The 18,748-nt window shown below is 56.3% G+C and overlaps 1 protein-coding gene across 1 annotated transcript; it reads right to left on the reverse strand.

The window, feature by feature from the left end:
- Nucleotides 1-1,589: 1,589 nt before the first annotated feature.
- Nucleotides 1,590-18,421, reverse strand: SLC35B1 (solute carrier family 35 member B1). The gene is made up of 9 exons (XM_078619297.1): nucleotides 17,964-18,421; nucleotides 10,845-10,948; nucleotides 10,441-10,571; nucleotides 9,308-9,338; nucleotides 5,512-5,684; nucleotides 4,466-4,592; nucleotides 3,680-3,786; nucleotides 3,298-3,451; nucleotides 1,590-1,985 (listed from the first exon to the last, which is right to left on the reverse strand). Exons 1-9 carry the CDS (start codon nucleotides 18,131-18,133, stop codon nucleotides 1,939-1,941), a joined length of 1,044 nt encoding a protein of 347 aa, XP_078475423.1. The 5' UTR covers nucleotides 18,134-18,421; the 3' UTR covers nucleotides 1,590-1,938.
- Between the last annotated feature and the right edge of the window lie 327 nt (nucleotides 18,422-18,748).

Below are 18,748 nucleotides of genomic sequence, written 5' to 3' on the forward strand. Positions count from 1 at the left end.
GTTTACTCTCCAATACAGCGGCCGTCTAAACCATAAGCTAATTGGCACGTCTGGTTGGCTGTGTTTTGGTTGGTGGCAGACAGACCATTTATACTTACCCAATATAACCCAACCACCTTCATTATGAATATTGGTCTCAAACGCCTACCGCGTGTCGAACTGCAGCACCAGCAGGTGATGCACTTGCAAAAATCACCCACTCCACAATGAACGCGAAAGCGCCGCACGCAGAAATGTACACGTGCCACCAGCAGAGAGAAAGTGATCATGGGAGAGGGGGGGGGGGGTTTATTTCACAATGGACAACAGCGCGCGTTCACAGTCTCTGGCTCTCAGCTATAATTTTCTCCCACCTCTTGACCAGGGCCTAACAGTGATTGGAGGGTGGAGGGGGGGGGGCAGCTGCGGACGGCTGGCAGTGCTTCCCGTGAGGCTTTTCCTTGGATCGCTTGGAATTGTACAACAAACCCAGGGCAAAGTTCCACATCAAATGTTTCAATCCAACTGGCCCACAGGTGGCTTGCGAAGGGGGGGCACGAGATGCAAAGCTGTGCCGGTCTCATCAGCTGCCACACACAGGCCAGCAGTAGCTGCTGCTAGTTAGGAGGTTCACAGTTGGAGTGGTGTGGCCGCCCTGGTTAATCCTGCGGGTGTATTAACCATGAGACTTACAGGTCATCTGCTGGTTTACGGTGAACGGTGACGATCTGCCTGGGACCTCGCTGGCAAGAATCCATACTTTTTTGTACTACCCCTTGCCTGCAGATGAAATCCTTTTCAAGCGCATCGAGATGAGATGTTAGGCGCTCCTAGCATAAAGGGAAGCAATTGATTGGAAACGATCATCTTCATGATTATCAAAGCGCGCACAAAAGTCTCCGGAGTAGCGACGCCCGTACGATAATTTTACACGCACGCAACGACAGTTAAAAACAAAAACTCAGACACCCGCCACGCGGCAATATTAAAATTACTTTACGGTATTTTTAAATAAAGTCAGTCCGATGGAGAAAGTGATTCCTTTTCCCCCCAGCCCCCGCCCACCCCAGACGAAAGTGCTCAGTTGGTGGAGTCTGTTGGACGGCGCTCGTGTTAGAGACTTGCGCGGTGGTTCTCTCCGCGTGCCTCCGGCGTGCGCGCCGCATCGCCGCTTGGTTGGAGGGACGTCGGGGAGAGAGGGGCGGCTCCAACGTCCCCCACCAAGTCGCCATTTCCACCGCGCGCAGGAACGCCCAGCGAGGACGACAGGGTTGATGTGAAAGGGGGAAACAAATAAATAGTGAAATAAACTGGTTGGGAAAGAGAAACGTCGAAGGGTTGTTGTGTGGGGGTAAGTAACGGGTGGAAGGGTAAGGTGGATGGAGCGGGGGATGGGGAGAGAGGCGGCATTGACGGTGGTCAGCGGAGACGAGCCAGAAGAGGAGTAAGCGGTCGACCGGTATAGGCACTAAGTGTCAAGGAGGGCATCTGGTCGTCAGAACTTAGAAGCTAAGCAGGCTTCAGCCTGGCTAGTACTTGGATGGGAGACTGCCTGGGGATGCCACGTGGTGTAGACTCAGGCTGCGAGGCAGCGACCACGAGATGGCACCAACGGATCCTTCAGTTTTATTTGCACGTGACGCCAAGTGTCACCCTTGACCCACCCCTCTTGTTACGGGTTCGGGGATTTCTCCGGAGTTGTCCACCGGTTTTGTGTCACGACCGCACGAAGCCAAACGGTGTCCCTCTCGTGCGCAAAAAAATAAATAAAATATGAGCGCCGAGGTTTTGGCTGGGATAAAACAAGGGATGTAATTAAGAGAGCGGGGGCGCGGTTGACGCAGGAGGGCAAAGGAGAGATAAGAGGCGCAGGTTGAGGGGGGGAGCCGTGCAGATCAGCAGGAGCGAGACTTGGTCCCGGCAGAGAGCCGTGCTCTATGGCTTGCGCTGTCAGTGGCCTCAGGGTTTCTTGGGGACCTTCCCGTATAACGAGTCCATGCCGAGGCCTGCGGAAACACACAGACAAAGATCCATCCCCCGCCGCCTGTATAGCCTTAACAGGCTGTTGGGGCAAGTACTGTTCGCGAGCGGCTGCGAAGGCCGGCACGGCACACGAGGTGGGGGTGGGTGGCCGACACCACGCCCTGCCGCCTTTGTCTCCCCGGTGGCGATGTTACGTGACTTTACCGAAAGAACCAAGAAGATGATCCCTGCAGTCACGAAAGCTTTCAATCTAAATTTAACCGAGTACTCATTTGAGGCCGAATCAACCCAGGCCCGGTTTAGATATTCACCATGGGTGTTGGCCGTGAGCGGTAATCGGAACTCGGGTCGCCAGGTTCGTAGCGCCGAGCGCTACACCACCGCTCCCCCCACGTGGTCCTCACTCGTTTCTTCCGACGCACGTCAGAGCCAGCGTCGCTCGCTTGCGCAGCGTGACGGTGTTGTTCCATGCCTCGAATCCCTGCGTTTCATGCCCTGTCTCTTGTCCCCCCCCCCACCCACCACCTTGTCCTGGTGTCCCCCATGTCACCATACCCCCCCCCCCCTCCTATTTCTCACCATACCTTTCAGAATCTTTATTTAAACTGGAGGAATCCGATGCGCTACGAAGCCCTTTGTCACGGACGCCATTTAACGTCCCTGCGTTCGTTAGCCCCAAGTCCCGGTGCTCTCTCGTGTCTGTCCCTCAGTATCCGCCCCTCTCTCTCATGTCCACACCAAACCCTCCCTCATGTCCCCATTCCTCGTGTGTCCCAACCAACCCATCATTCCTAACAGAGGTTTCAGCTGCACCACCTCTACATAACAAAGGCTCAGTCCCATTGACAGCAACCGCACCTTTACATCAGCCACACCTTAACAACTCTTGGAACCTCCCATTTCAACCAGTCTACACAACAAAGGCTCATTCCTAGCAGCGGGCTTCAGCCGCACCGAACCTCACAATGGCTCCTCCCACCCTCACCCAGTATATATACAAGGACTGTTTTCTTGGGATTTCTCTTACTTGATGCAGCAGTCGTGCTGTGACGGTTCCACCTGAAGACGGAAGCTTGTGTTGCCTCCGAAACGTCGTGATTATTTTATTTTTATTTTACTTTCATTAATTGTTAATTTTTTTACCTACGTGACTTTACCGGAAAAACCCTAAGAATATGAATCCTTGCAGTCACGAAAGCTTCAAATCTAGAATCCCCACCAACCCCTCCGTGTTCCTGTCGATGTTGCGTCTCCATGTTTGCCCGTTACCCACGTGTTCCCCGTCTCCACGCCACGCCACTCCCCCACCCGCGTGTCCCCGTGCGCCCCACGCACCCATGAATACGAGGACGGTTCCCGCCCACTGGAAGCTGGACATGGGGTTGGAAAACAGCAGCACGGAGGCGAGGATGGTGAAGAACTTTCGCGTCGTCGTGATGATAGAGCACGTGAGCGGCCCGAACGACACCACCGTCATGAAGATGAAATTCTACGGCGGAGACGACGACAACAACAACAACAAGAACCACCCGGCAGTTGTCGGACGCTGGACGACGTTGGGTTAGTCTGGAAGAATCCGAAGGGGTTATCTTGAGCTCCCATTAGTGCGGGCCCTCGCGCCGCCAGTGGCGTCAGCAAGCAGTCGTTCGTGCGCGTATCTGTGTGCGCGCGTGTCTGTGCGTGCGCGTGTCTTTGCGTGCGCGTCTGTTGGACGTGCCTGTCCGAGGGCGCTGGTGATGCTGAAGAGCAGGATTTTGTAGAGGATGGCCGGGTGTCGCTCGGTGAAGCTCACAAACTCGAAGATCTCCCCCGTCACCAGCACCCCTGCGAGCACGACACGGGGACAACGCAGCGCGCCGCACGCGGCCTCTTAATGACGCGACCTCGTGACGCCGCGACCCTGGTAAGGCCGCGACCTCGTCACAGCGTGACCCCTCGTAACCTCAAGGACGCGACCTCGTGACGACGCGACCCTGGTAAGGCCGCGACCTCGTCACAACGTGACCCCTCGTAACCTCAACGACGCGACCTCGTGACGAGCAGAACGAGGCCGTGGCTTTTCGCGTAACAACGCGGAGGAGGACGTCGACACAACACACGAGGACACGGTCGCTGCGAGTCTTACACCGGGACCATTCCAGGACTCGCGCGTGCGCAGAAAGATCTCCCGTATCGCCTTAAACAGGCTGTTGGGACAAATGCAGCGAGGAAGCACCTAATGAAGGCTGCCACTAGATGGGGTGGATGGGCGAGCACCCACTCCCGGCCACCTTTGTCTTCCCGGTGCTGACGTTTAGCCACCACACCAGGTATTCGCCCATCCGACTCGCACGGTTGGCTACGCACGGTGCGAAAGAAGTTCAACGTACACGCTCAACCTAGGGCAGGCGGCTCGGGACCGGTTCAGATAATCGTTGCCGATGTTGACCTCGGGTCGCCGGGTACGCAGCACAATGCACGTAGCCATTGGACTACCACGCCACACACACACACGGGCACGTACCTACTCCCAGCAGCAGCGACGACCACAGGTTCACGTTGAGCATCATGTGGTGCGACCCCGTCTGGTGGCGAGACTTCATCTTGTCCTGGGTGACGCCCGTCAGCCCGTCCAGCGTCAGGGACACCAACTGGACCCCCCCCCCCACCGCCGACCGAGACGCAAGCAGTGAGACACCAGGGGCGAGGTGCAACAACAACAAAGCCTCTCCCTTGGCTTACAGGCCGAGGTTGTACAAACCGCGCGAATCGTTAAAATACATTCCTGCGGAGGGAGCTGGTAGGAACGTTGGGTTGCTCGGTCAATGGCCAGGGTCAACGGCGGCGTGGTGTATTCCGCAAATATGCCCGACTGTGAGGGTGGGCACAAGCCGGCGTGAGTAGCTTAAACGTTGAGTTTTATAAGGGCACCACGGGGTGACCAGCCCCTCCCCACCCAGCCCCACCCCTCCCACCCCCTACCCAGCCCCTCCCCACTCAGCAGCCCCTCCCCTCTCCACCCAGCCCCTCCCCTCTCCACCCAGCCCCTCCCCTCTCCACCCAGCCCCTCCCCTCTCCACCCAGCCCCTCCCCTCTCCACCCAGCCCCTCCCCTCTCCACCCAGCCCCTCCCCTCTCCACCCAGCCCCTCCCCTCTCCACCCAGCCCCTCCCCTCTCCACCCAGCCCCTCCCCTCTCCACCCAGCCCCTCCCCTCTCCACCCAGCCCCTCCCCTCTCCACCCAGCCCCTCCCCTCTCCACCCAGCCCCTCCCCTCTCCACCCAGCCCCTCCCCTCTCCACCCAGCCCCTCACCAAGCCCCTCCCCTCTCCACCCAGCCCCTCGCCACCCAGCCCCTCCCTACCCAGCCCCACCCCTCAAATTTTTGGATGCACGACGGATGGAAGCACAGAATAATCCCCTGTGGGCTGGTGTAACCAGGAGGTTCCTACCAGTATAAATTAATAATAAACCGTCAATGACCACGACGACACCAATGCGGGGGGGGGGGGGGGAAATCGCCCCGGCAGCGGGGAGAGAGGGGGGGCGGCTTCGTGCTGTGCAGTCCTCACCAGCAGGATTTCGCCGTAGCCCAGGTAGCCCTGCTCAGGGCCACCGCCACCGCCCTTGGCGCCGCCCTTCCCCTTGTAGAGGAACATGGCGACGCCGACGACGATGAGCAGCACGCACAGGTACTTGATGAGCGGGTACCGCTTGCGCGCCAGCAGCACTCCCAGGATCATCACTGCAGGGCGAGGAGGAGGGGGGGGGGGGTGGCAGGGCGAGGAGGAGTGGGGGGGGGGGGGGTGGCAGGGCGAGGAGGAGGGGGGGGGTGGCAGGGGCGAGGAGGAGTGGGGGGGGGGGGTGGCAGGGCGAGGAGGAGGGGGGGGGGGGTGGCAGGGCGAGGAGGAGGGGGGGTGGCAGGGCGAGGAGGAGGGAGGGGTGGCAGGGCGAGGAGGAGGGGGGGGGTGGCAGGGCGAGGAGGAGGGGGGGGTGGCAGGGCGAGGAGGAGGGGGGGGGTGGCAGGGCGAGGAGGAGGGGGGGGGTGGCAGGGCGAGGAGGAGGGGGGGGGTGGCACGGCGAGGAGGAGGGGGGGGGGTGGCACGGCGAGGAGGAGGGGGGGGGTGGCACGGCGAGGAGGAGGGGGGGGGGGGTGGCACGGCGAGGAGGAGGGGGGGGGTGGCAGGGCGAGGAGGAGGAGGGGGGGGTGGCAGGGCGAGGAGGAGGAGGGGGGGGTGGCACGGCGAGGAGGAGGGGGGGGTGGCAGGGCGAGGAGGAGGAGGGGGGGCGGCAGGGCGAGGAGGAGGGGGGGGTGGCAGGGCGAGGAGGAGGGGGGGGTGGCAGGGCGAGGAGGAGGAGGGGGGGGGGGTGGCACGGCAAGGAGGAGGAGGGGGGGGGGTGGCAGGGCGAGGAGGAGGAGGGGGGGGGAGGGGTGGCAGGGCGAGATGGGGGGGGCAGGGCGAGGAGGAGGAGGGGGGGGAGGGGTGGCAGGGCGAGATGGGGGGGGGGCAGGGCGAGGAGGAGGGGGGGGCGGCACGGCGAGCAACTTGGGTGTGCTGCGTGGCGCCTTCCTGAACGTGGTGCGCTGTGGTCCGACGGTTACGCATCTGTGTGTCGGTGTGTGTCGCGACGCGGTCTAACGCCACGCATCCACACGCGGTGGGGGGGGGGGGCAGTGCGTGCGTACGAGCTTCCCCTTCCCTGGGTCCTCGTTTTGAATTAATCGAAATGACACTGCAATAGAGGCGGGCAAAGGTGCAGCCCTGCAATTTCTTGCTCGCTCCACTGCTGCAAGCGCCTCGACTAGACGGAGCTCGAGTGCCCTCTCCAGACGGACTTTGGCCTTCTCTTCCACGCTGGGGTGGGAGGTCTTGAAGCAAGCGTGAGAAAGCCCACGCTTCACCCCCACCACACGCGCGACCCGCCGATCTCCTGCGGCGTCCCCGTTTATACCGCTGGGTGGACAGAGGCGGAGAGGATTTCTAGAAACTGCATCCACAACACGTTCCTTCGGAGTGGGCAGGTAGGAACTTGGTTGGACGGCGCATTCGTGCGATCCGTGTCACGCGGCGCAAGCTGCGTGGGGCGGCGCGTCACGTGGTGCCGAGCCTGCCCGAAGCGCTCTATGAAATACAAATCGAGGTCGTGGCTATGCACGACAGACGGATAATCCCTGGCGGGCAGTGTGGAACTGTTGTTCCTACCTGTAAAACTGCCTCCCTCCCCCACCCAGACCTCACTTGGCGCGCTCCAGTGCTGGATTACAGGACACGTGCGAAGCCATCGCCACTGCCACTCGAGCCAAAGTCTCCGGACGCTAGATACATTATATTCTTGGTTTTTTTGGTAAAGTCACGTAGAAGGGAAATAACAAAATAATAAAAATTTAACAATAAAATATTCATTCAGACGCTGTCTTCTCGACAGACCTGTTCATTCACCTGAGGACGGCTGCTTGCGTTGTGGCCGAAACGTCGTAAGAATTATTTGATTATGTTTTATTTGTATTACTTCCCTTCTACGTGACTTTACCGAAAGAACCAAGAAGATGAATCCCTGCAGTCACGAAAGCTTTAAATCGAAACTTGATACATTGCTAAAGTCACAAGCAAGTGAAAACCAATCGAATCCGGAGCGCATCACTCAGTTTTCTTTCTTTCTCCATCACGGAGCTCGGCATTGTTATCCACCCCGAGGGGATGGACGTCCCAAGCCACGGCCGGGATTTGAACTCGCAGACCCACGATGAGCGTGGCGGGCTGCGCGCGGTGCGAAACACGCTCGATATCCATCGGTGCGCACACGCGCGTGTACTAACCGCCGAACCACCCGGACGGACATCTCATCGAGAGCGCTTGAAATTAAGAGGTCACATCCCTAGAGCTCTCCCGGCATCTGACAGGGCCAGCAGCTGCAAGCGACACTTGAAGAAGCCGGCACTTAAAAGCCAGGCTCAGCGCCTTCGTCAAACGTTCGCTGCGCGCAGACACGAGCGCAATCTATTTTAAAAACGGTAAAATTGACGCGTCATCACTATGAGACATCTCCTTTACCAGTGGCAAAATATAGTAGTAGGTTTTTACACTTTAAACTGGTACAAAAACTGACACATTTATACAAGGCCTTTTGGCGTCATCTGGTCCAACACCAATGGAGACTCGGCTCTAAGGAAAGCTGTCTCGGGTGTGGACCAATCAACTTCAAGGACAGTGCATATCATTATCATCATCAGAGTTGTTTCTTTTTGTTTGCATTTTGACTGCTTGTGTTGCGGTTATTGCAAACATGATGCCTTGTATAAAGGTGTCAGTTTTGTACCAATTTAATAGGGTAAAAACCTACTCCTATACGACGCGTCATCGTCAATGCAAGCCCTGTAACAGCCAATGTGGTCGTCTTGGATTGTAAATGATTCCCCCCCCCCCCCGATCCAAATGCTTGCACCTCGAGAGGGTCCGTCATTCACGAGGAACGGCGGATCATGCCGCCCGCTACACTATACCTCGACGTGCAACATGCACGCGCTGCCATGCCACGTCACGTGGGTGGGAGGAAAGTGGGTGGCCGTGTCAGGGGACATGCCCTGGTTGAGCAACTACTCTCTCTCTCTACGGATGCAGACAAAGCAATTGCAGGCGATAATTAAGTCGTGCAACTTTCGACAGCTCCGGCGGGCGTGAACACCGGCATTAAAGTCGCTGTCAACGTGTAATGTAAAACGTGTCGATGAGCACGGTTGGCTACGTACGGTGCGAAAGAAATTTCGATCTTGAATTTGGAGCTTTCGTGACTGCAGGAATTACTCTATGGTTCGTTCGGTAAAGTCACGTCTAAAGATAAAGTAATAAATTAAATAATAACATACGACGTTTTGTGTTGCAATCGAAACGTCGTATGTTATTATTTAATTTATTATTTTATCTTTAGACGTGACTTTACCGAAAGAACCATAGAGAAATTTCGATTTAAAGCTTTCGTGACTGCAGGGATTCATCTTCTTGGTTCTTTCGGTAAAGTCACGTAGAATGGAAATAATAAAAATAATAAACATAAAACTTTATAAAATAATTCTCACGACGTTTCGGCCACAACGCAAGCAGCCATCCTCAGGTGAAGACCAGGTCTGTCGAGAAGACAGTCTGTCTTCTCGACAGACCTGTTCTTCACCTGAGGACGGCTGCTTGCTCGACAAACCTGTTCTTCACCTGAGGACGGCTGCTTGCGTTGTGGCCGAAACGTCGTGAGAATTATTTTATAATGTTTTATTTTATTTATTTTATTATTTCCATTCTACGTGACTTTACCGAAAGAACCAAGAAGATGCGAAAGAAGTTCAACATACATACGTTTGACAGCGCCGTGTCTCACCTGGGATAGGCTTGCAGGACTTGCCCAGCACCTGAAACGGTGAAAGCAAGTTACGAATCACGTGCAATAATAATAATAACAACAACAATAACAACATTTGTTTAGACTCTTAGGTTTTTTCGGTAAAGTCACGTAGGAAAAAAATAAATAATAAAAATTAAGAATAATAAATAATAGAAGTAAAATAATAAATAATAATATTGTTTTACTTCTATTCTATTATTTTATACCTACGTGACTTTACCGGAAAAAACCTAACAGTACGAATCCTTGCAGTCACGAAAGCTGCAAATCTAGAACATTTATTTACCCCAGAAAGTCTCGCCGAGTCTCTCGAAATGGTTTTCATGAACGTTGCTGCATTTGGGAAGTTTGGCGAATTTCCTTTTGTGTAAAAAAAAAAAGGCAGAAACCAAAGAGCTCTTGAGAAAACTATTCACAGACCCACTTGCTGTACTCCCATTTCAGGGCAACATCGCAGTGCAGCGGGGTTTGGGTGTGTCGCGGGGTGTGTGACGCGGGGGTGTGACGCGGGGGTGTGACGCGGGGGTGTGACGCGGGGGTGTGACGCGGGGGTGTGACGCGGGGGTGTGACGCGGGGGTGTGACGCGGGGGTGTGACGCGGGGGTGTGACGCGGGGGTGTGACGCGGGGGGTGTGACGCGGGGGTGTGACGCGGGGGTGTGACGCGGGGGTGTGACGCGGGGGTGTGACGCGGGGGTGTGACGCGGGGGTGTGACGCGGGGGTGTGACGCGGGGGTGTGACGCGGGGGTGTGACGCGGGGGTGTGAGGCGGGGGTGTGAGGCGGGGTGTGAGGCGGGGTGTGACGCGGGGTGTGACGCGGGGTGCGACGGGGTGTGATGTGGGGTGTGACGCGGGGGTGTGACGTGGGGTGCGACGGGGTGTGACGCGGGGTGTGACGCGGGGTGTGACGCGGGGTGTGACGCGGGGTGTGACTGCGCGAACCAGCGTGGGGCGGGGTGTGACGTGGGGTGGCGTTGTGCGGGGTGTGACGCGGGGGTGTGATGCGGGGGTGTGACGCGGGGGGGTGTGACGCGGGGGGGTGTGACGCGGGGGGGTGTGACGCGGGGGGTGTGACGCGGGGGTGCGACGCGGGGTGTGACGGCACGCACCTGCGTGGGGTAGTTGACGTACTGCAGCGCCGAGTTGCTGGAGACCATGGCGCCGAGGTAGGAGACGGCGCAGGCCGCGGACAACCAGCCCGCCGTGCGGTCGGGCGCCGGCCTCGTCACGTACTTCATCACTGCGCGCACGCACCGCACCAGCCAGATGATGACCACGACGATAATCGCAACAATGATCACGGTGACGGAGGACAGAGCACAGGAACACCGCGGATGACCTCCTCGACACCCGCGGGAAAAGGGAGTTTCACAACATTTGGTGCGGCGATCCACCAAAACATCAACGCCTCCGTGTTCACGCGCATATCCACCGCCCCGGCTGCGAGCGACTGGTGTTCAGGGAGGCAATTGGCTTTTCTGCCGTTGCTCAGGGCGGTCGGCGCTCGCCGTACCGAGCTTGGCGAAGAGCGCGCTGATCACGCACTGCACGAAGACGAGCGACATGGCGAACCGGAAGCGCTCCTCCACGTCTCCCGAGCCGTACTGTCCACGCGTGCTGCTCGCTCGCACACAAACACAAAGATCCCCCCCCGGGTGGCCTTTAACAGACTGTTGAGGCCAAGCGCTGTTAGCACACACAACCACACAAGCGTGACGATACGACACGCGCGTGTAAACGGGCAAGCCGCACTCTCAGGTATGACGTGCGTGTGCGCACGTGGAAACATTTAAACGCGCGCCCATACGTGTCGAATGTACGGACAGACACGCCAGACGTACACGGAACACGCCGCACATAGACCGTCACACACGAGATGTGCATCAACACAGCACACATGCAACACAACGAACCCAGGCAAAATACACGTGATAGATATACCCCATGTACAGACTTTTGTTAGCGAGCACCTATGAAGGCCAGCACAGAACACGAGGGGGTGGGGGGCCAGCGCCATGCCCGGCCGCCTTTGTCTCCCCATAGCCCATTTTTACACACCTCACCCGGTACTCATTTAAGGCAGAGTAGATTTTGGGGAAGCTCAGAAAGGCATGACACACACACAGACAAGCAACACGCAAAACCCAGATAAAACGTGTCACACTCAGAGACAACATAACATCATAGGCTCCCAACACTACATACAAGTACAGTACATCCTTCCCCTGCGTCATCCTCAAACATCAATCCTTCCATCCGGGTCGATAAAGTGTTACCACTTAGTCACCACGACAGACAACAGCAGTGCTTGCCGATTCATCATTGATAATTAGGTTAGGCCTCGTAAATGATCCGTACGTACGTATGTTGAACTTCTTTCACACCGTACGTAGCCAACCGTGCTAATCGGAGGTGCGGCAGAGGTCGCAACCGGGTACCCGATACCCGTACCCTACCCGATACCCAGCTACCAGTACCCGGCGGGGTACAGGTACCCATTTGCGACCCTGGTGCGGCAGGGTACGGGATGGGTAAGCCATGAGTCACTGGTGAGTCACTGGTGAGTCACCGTTTGTCACTCATTTCCCAACGTCTTGTCTCTTCTCACAATTCAAGTTCCTAGAATCAACCCACCCGCACCTGCAACATGGCTTCATCCCAGAGGTCGCAATCGGGTACCCGTACCCTACCCGATACCCGGCTACCCGTACCCGGCCGGGTATCGGGTAGGGTACGGGTACCCGTTTGCGACCCTGGTGCGGCCGGGTACGGGTAAGGAATCAAAACCCGTTTGCGACCTCTGAGGTGCGGTGTGTGTACGTGTGTTGAACGTCTGTCGCACCGTACGTATCAAACTATGCTAATATGTCGTTAAGCCCAAGAAAAATTCTGACGTGTCGAGTACAAAATTAACCCGCCCGTTACGATTGCTTCCGCTCACGCCGGTTCCGCTGAAGAACAATCATTCTCACCAGCGAAACGTGGCAATTACTATATTATTGGTTCTTTCGGTAAAGTCACGTAGAAGGGAAATAAAAAAGAATTAACCCGTAAAAACAAAGTTTTTCACTATAAATCCTTTATATGCGTGGCGGCTAGAGTCATCTCGTCCTCTGGCTTGAGATGGCTGCCACCTATGGGTCAGATGATTGCCTGCCACCATTAAGCAATTGGTAATTAAATATAAAAAAAAAATTCTAAAAAGTGTCAAATTTTTGAAAAAAAAATTCACGAAAATAAATTGTCACACACAACGGGTCTGTGTGCAAAATGTCAGCTCGATTGGATCACGGGAAGTGGGTTAACAAATGACCGAAAGATTTGCACGGTCGTAAGCGCGCAAGCAAGTGAACTTAATATAAAGGATTTAAAAAGAAAATAAATTTTAAGAAAGTAATAAAAAAAAAGTTTTTATTATTTCCCTTCTACGTGACTTTACCGAAAGCACCAAGAATATGAATCCCTGCAGTCACGAAAGCTTTAAATCGAAGTGGCAATTACCGTCGTGTGCTTGCTTCATAGTTAACTAAGGATACACCGTCGCCCACCATATAACCGTGGAATTGACACCACTAGCTGGGCACCACCAATGTGGATGAGGCAACCAACTTATTAGATCGCCGCAGCGTCGAGATGTTCACTACCTCGCCTGGTATGCAGGAGGTCGTGGGTTCGATCCCGACCCTGATGCCTGCTACTGTATATTTGGAGTTTGCGTGTCTCTTTCTCTCATCATCACGGTGGCTAGGAGATGTTAACTACCTCGCCTGGTGTGCAGGAGGTCGTGGGTTCGATCCCGACCTTGACGCCTGCTGCTGTATATTTGGAGTTTGCGTGTCTCTCTCTCTCTCATCATCATCGCGGTGGCTAGAAGATGTTAACTACCTCGCCTGGTATGAAATAAGTCCTGGGTTCAATACTGACCCTGACGCCTGCTGTATATTTGGAGTTTGCGTGTCTCACTCTCTCCCCGTGGTCGCGTGGATTTTTATCCGGGTCCTCCGATTTTTCCCTCCACATTTACAATCAACGTGCGTTTAGTTTATTTGGCTGCTATAAATGTCCACATGATAAGCCACTTCCTTGGGCTATCATTTGTGGCAAGGTCGCTTCTGAAAAAAAGAGCTATACAGCTCAGTGGGCCTTACCTGGTAAAATAAAAAACATTATTTAAAAAGCTGAATAGTTATTCATTCATAACCAAGGTGACATTTACATCTCGGTTGAATCTACGACTGCATGAAGGTCTCCCACATGCCATATCGGTCACGGCTGTTGTTTGACCATACTTCACCAGGCTGGCCTTGTGGGATGGTAGAAGGCAAGGCGGAGGGACGGAGCTGGATCGGGGAAGCAACGGAGGTTGGGTACCAGGACCGGTTCTGATACCACTCGCCAAACGGTGTTGGCCTTGGCTGTGAATCGAACCCAGGTGGCCCGGGTTCAGTGCGTCTAACCACCGTCAACATACACAACAGCACGAGGTAAACCGTGCCACGTCAGAACTACTGTACTTGGAACTAAGCCATTGCCCACGCTGCCAACTGGATACGCAGGACTAAGCTGCCAAAACTTTCATGAGGCCAGTGCATTTACTATTTACAAGGTAAAATCGATGCAAAGTATATGATGTGGAAATGTTTGTTCACCTTCGTTCGCACCGTACGTAGCCAACCGTGCGAATCGGAGGTGCGGGCTAAGGACAACAAACCAAACACAAATGTGGTCAAATTAAGATGTCATTACATAATTGTCTGGATTTGGACGGCCCCGTGAAATTCTCTCCGATGTCTCCGTCGCCTCGTCTCGCGCCGTCCTAAAGCGGTTCAGCAGTTCCAAGTAGCAAGAAGGATGCTCCTAGAAAATAGGGCTGAACGATTTGGGGAAAATATCAAAGAGTATGGATTCCTGCAGTCACGAAAGCTTCAAATGAAGATTGAAAATATCTTATTGCGATTTGATTTACGATTAAATTTTTTTAAAGTCAAGCTTCAGTTCAATATTCACCGTGTCATAGATTAAAAACATGTGATGGAGCATTACCACATGATACCATCAAAATATTAACCGCTCTATATATTCTAACGCAAGGATGAGCGCTTAAAAGACATAAATCGCTTCCAACATGTATTTATAAAAACAAGTATTTAAATAGAACAATCAAACGTAGAACAATTGTTAAGTTAAATAAAGTTATAATAATAACAAATAAAACAATTCCAATAAGAAAGTAATAGGACTTTTCAAATCGCAAAAAATCGCATCGTTTCAAATTACGATTTCGATTTGAAATCGATTCATCGTTCAGCCCTACTACAAAGCACCACCACGTCTCACATTTCCCCGTGCCATTATCGCCCACGTCTCTTATTGTCCACGTGTCCTCCAGTTCCCCCCCCCCTCCGACCATCACCACCCCCCACCGCGTCTCCCATACATCTCGGTGTCTCCCGCGTTTCCGTATCCACCATTCTCTCGTTTCCCATGTGTGTATCCACCGGTTCACCACATTATCGTCCATGCGTGCCCCCCTCCACCTACCCCCTTGCGTCCCCATTATACCCCCATAGAGAGATAGTAACGGCACATTGGTTAGCACCAGAGGTCGCAAACGGGTTTTGATTCCTTACCCGTACCCGGCCGCACCAGGGTCGCGGCCGGGTACGGGTAGGGTACGGGTATCGGGTACCTAATTGCGACCTCTGGGATGAAGCCATGTTGCAGGCGCGGGTGGGTTGATTCTAGGAACTTGAATTGTGAGAAGAGACAAGACGTTGGGAAATGAGTGACAAACGGTGACTCACCAGTGACTCACGGCCTACCCGTACCCGTACCCGGCCGCACCAGGGTCGCAAACGGCTACCCGTACCCGGCCGGGTACGGGTAGCTAGGTATCGGGTAGGGTACGGGTATCGGGTACCCGGTTGCGACCTCTGGTTAGCACTGCACTGCACTCTCTGAACCCGGTGACCGGATGCCGATTCCCCTTGCCATGACTGACATCAGTGGTGAGTGGCATCAGAGCCTGATCCTTGATTCACCCCCCACCCTCTTTCACCCCATTCATTCACCATTTATCCTCCACGTACCACCCCTAAACCCATGTACACCCTCGTCTCGCCATGCTACACCCCCCCCCCCCCCATGTCTACTCGTGTAAACTAAAACTATCACATTCATAGCAGCCAAATACTCGAAACGCGTGATGTTGATTTTAAATGTGGTGGGAAAAAACCCTGAGGACCCGGCAGGAAAATCCACGCGACCACGGAGAGAGAGACACGCAAACTCCAAATATACAGCCAGCAGGTGACCGTCGGGATCGAACCAACGGCCTCCTGTAGACCTGGCGAGGTAGTTAACATCTCCTAGCCACCGTGGCTGCTATTTACCCCCTCGTCTCCCCATGTATCTCCCCATGTACCCCCCCCATCTCCCCACGTACACACACACACATCTCCCCATGTACACACACACACACACATCTCCCCACGGACCCACATCTCCCCAACGTACACACACCTCCCCATGTACACACACACACATCTCCCCACGTACACACACATCTCCCCACGTACACACACATCTCCCCACGTACCCCACCGTGCCCACCCACTCACATCTCCTCACGTACCCCTCACTTCTTCCCACGTAAACACACATCTCCCCACGTACCCCCCATCTCCCCATGCACCCCCACATCTCACCACGTACACACACTTCTCCCCACGTACACACACTTCTCACCACGTACACACACTTCTCACCACGTACACACACTTCTCACCACGTACACAAACTTCTCCCCACGTACACACACATCTCCCCACGTACCCCCACGTACACACATCTCCCCACGTACCCCCCATCTCCCCACGCACCCCCACATCTCACCACGTACACACACTTCTCCCCACGTACACACACATCTCACCACGTACACAAACTTCTCCCCACGTACACACACATCTCCCCACGTACCCCCACGTACACACATCTCCCCACGTACCCCCCATCTCCCCACGCACCCCCACATCTCACCACGTACACACACTTCTCCCCACGTACACACACTTCTCCCCACGTACACACACTTCTCCCCACGTACACACACTTCTCCCCACGTACACACACTTCTCCCCACGTACACACACTTCTCCCCACGTACCCCCACGTACACACATCTCCCCACGTACCCCCCATCTCCCCACGCACCCCCATATCTCACCACGTACACACACTTCTCCCCACGTACACACACATCTCACCACGTACACACACATCTCCCCACGTACCCCCACGTACACACATCTCCCCACGTACCCCCCATCTCCCCACGCACCCCCACATCTCACCACGTACACACACTTCTCCCCACGTACACACACATCTCCCCACGTACCCCCACGTACACACACATCTCCCCACGTACACACACATCTCCCCACGTACACACACATCTCCCCACGCACCCCACCCTGCCCACCCACCCACCCACTCACATCTCCCCACGTACACACACATCTCCCCACGCACCCACCGTGCCCACCCACCCACTCACATCTCCCCACGTACACACACATCTCCCCACGTACACACACATCTCCCCACGCACCCCACCGTGCCCACCCACCCACTGACATCTCCCCACGTACACACACATCTCCCCACGCACCCCACCGTGCCCACCCACCCACTCACATCTCCCCACGTACACACACATCTCCCCACGCACCCCACCGTGCCCACCCACCCACTCACATCTCCCCACGTACACACACATCTCCCCACGCACCCACCGTGCCCACCCACCCACTCACATCTCCACACGTACACACACATCTCCCCACATCTCCCCACGCACCCCACCGTGCCCACCCACTCACATCTCCCCACGTACACACACATCTCCCCACGCACCCCACCGTGCCCACCCACTCACATCTCCCCACGTAGCCCCCCATCTCCCCACGTACACACATCTCCCCACGTACCCCCCATCTCCCCACGTACCCCCCATCTCCCCACGCACCCCATCTCCCCACGTACACACACATCTCTCCACATCTCCCCACGCACCCACCGTGCCCACCCACTCACATCTCCCCACGCACCCCCCCCCCACATCTCCCCACGCACCCACCGTGCCCACCCACTCACATCTCCCCACGCACCCCCCCCCCACATCTCCCCACGCACCCACCGTGCCCACCCACTCACATCTCCCCACGCACCCCCCCCCCCCCACATCTCCCCACGCACCCACCGTGCCCACCCACTCACATCTCCCCACGCACCCCCCCCCCCCACATCTCCCCACGCACCCACCGTGCCCACCCACTCACATCTCCCCACGCACCCCCCCCCCCCACACCTCCCCACGCACCCCCCCCCCCACATCTCCCCACGCACCCACCGTGCCCACCCCCCCACATCTCCCCACGCACCCACCCCCCACATCTCCCCACGCACCCCCCCCCCCACACCTCCCCACGCACCCCCCCCCCCACATCTCCCCACGCACCCACCGTGCCCACCCCCCCACATCTCCCCACGCACCCACCCCCCACATCTCCCCACGCACCCCCCCCCCCCACATCTCCCCACGCACCCACCGTGCCCACCCACTCACATGCTCTCCTGCAGGATGCCGTAGTAGAAGTAGCAGACGAACACTCCCACGAAGCATACCCCGAGCCGCAGCCTCTCGTTACGCAGCATCCCCGCCGCCGACGTGGCCGCAGCGGCCGCCACCTCCACGGGAACCTCGAACGCCACGTGCGGAGACCCCGATGCGCTCATGCGGCCCCTGCCGCGGCGGAGCGCGAAGGCGGGCCGAGGGTGGGGTAACCCCGGCTGAGGATTCTATCCGAGACCGGAAAAACTACAGGCCGCAGCGGTCAACAGCGGCCGTTAAAACGAGGGCGTGAGCTTGGGGGGGGGGTCGTTCGTTGCCTTGTGACGGACGAGAGGAGACGCGAGAGACGCGTGAGGGTGATGAGGAGGTAGATGATGAGGAGGAGGGAGGAGGAGGAGGCTGGTGAGCTTTGAAGGCGGCGGCGTGAGGTGGGTTGTGTTGAGTGGAGGCCTAGGCCAGGCTTCTAGGGGGGGGGTGAGTGGTGGGGGCAGCGTGGAGCCACGCGATTGGACGAGAGCGGCGCGACGTCACGAGGCGTTGCCCCTGGTAACTGTCAGTGATGGGTGCTTGACGATGATGGGTTGATGATGGTGGTTGATGGTGGTCGATGGTGGTGATGGTGGTGACGGTGATGATGGTGGTTGATGATGGTGATGATGTTTGTGATGGTGGTGATGGTGGTTGATGGTGGTGATGGTGATGATGGTGGTGATGGTGGTGATGGTGGTTGATGGTGATGATGGTGGTGATGGTGGTGATGGTTATGATGGTGGTGATGG

The sequence above is a fragment of the Lampetra planeri genome, chromosome 62, assembly GCF_965212315.1.
Source record: "Lampetra planeri chromosome 62, kcLamPlan1.2.h2, whole genome shotgun sequence".
NCBI classification, from domain to species: domain Eukaryota; kingdom Metazoa; phylum Chordata; class Hyperoartia; order Petromyzontiformes; family Petromyzontidae; genus Lampetra; species Lampetra planeri.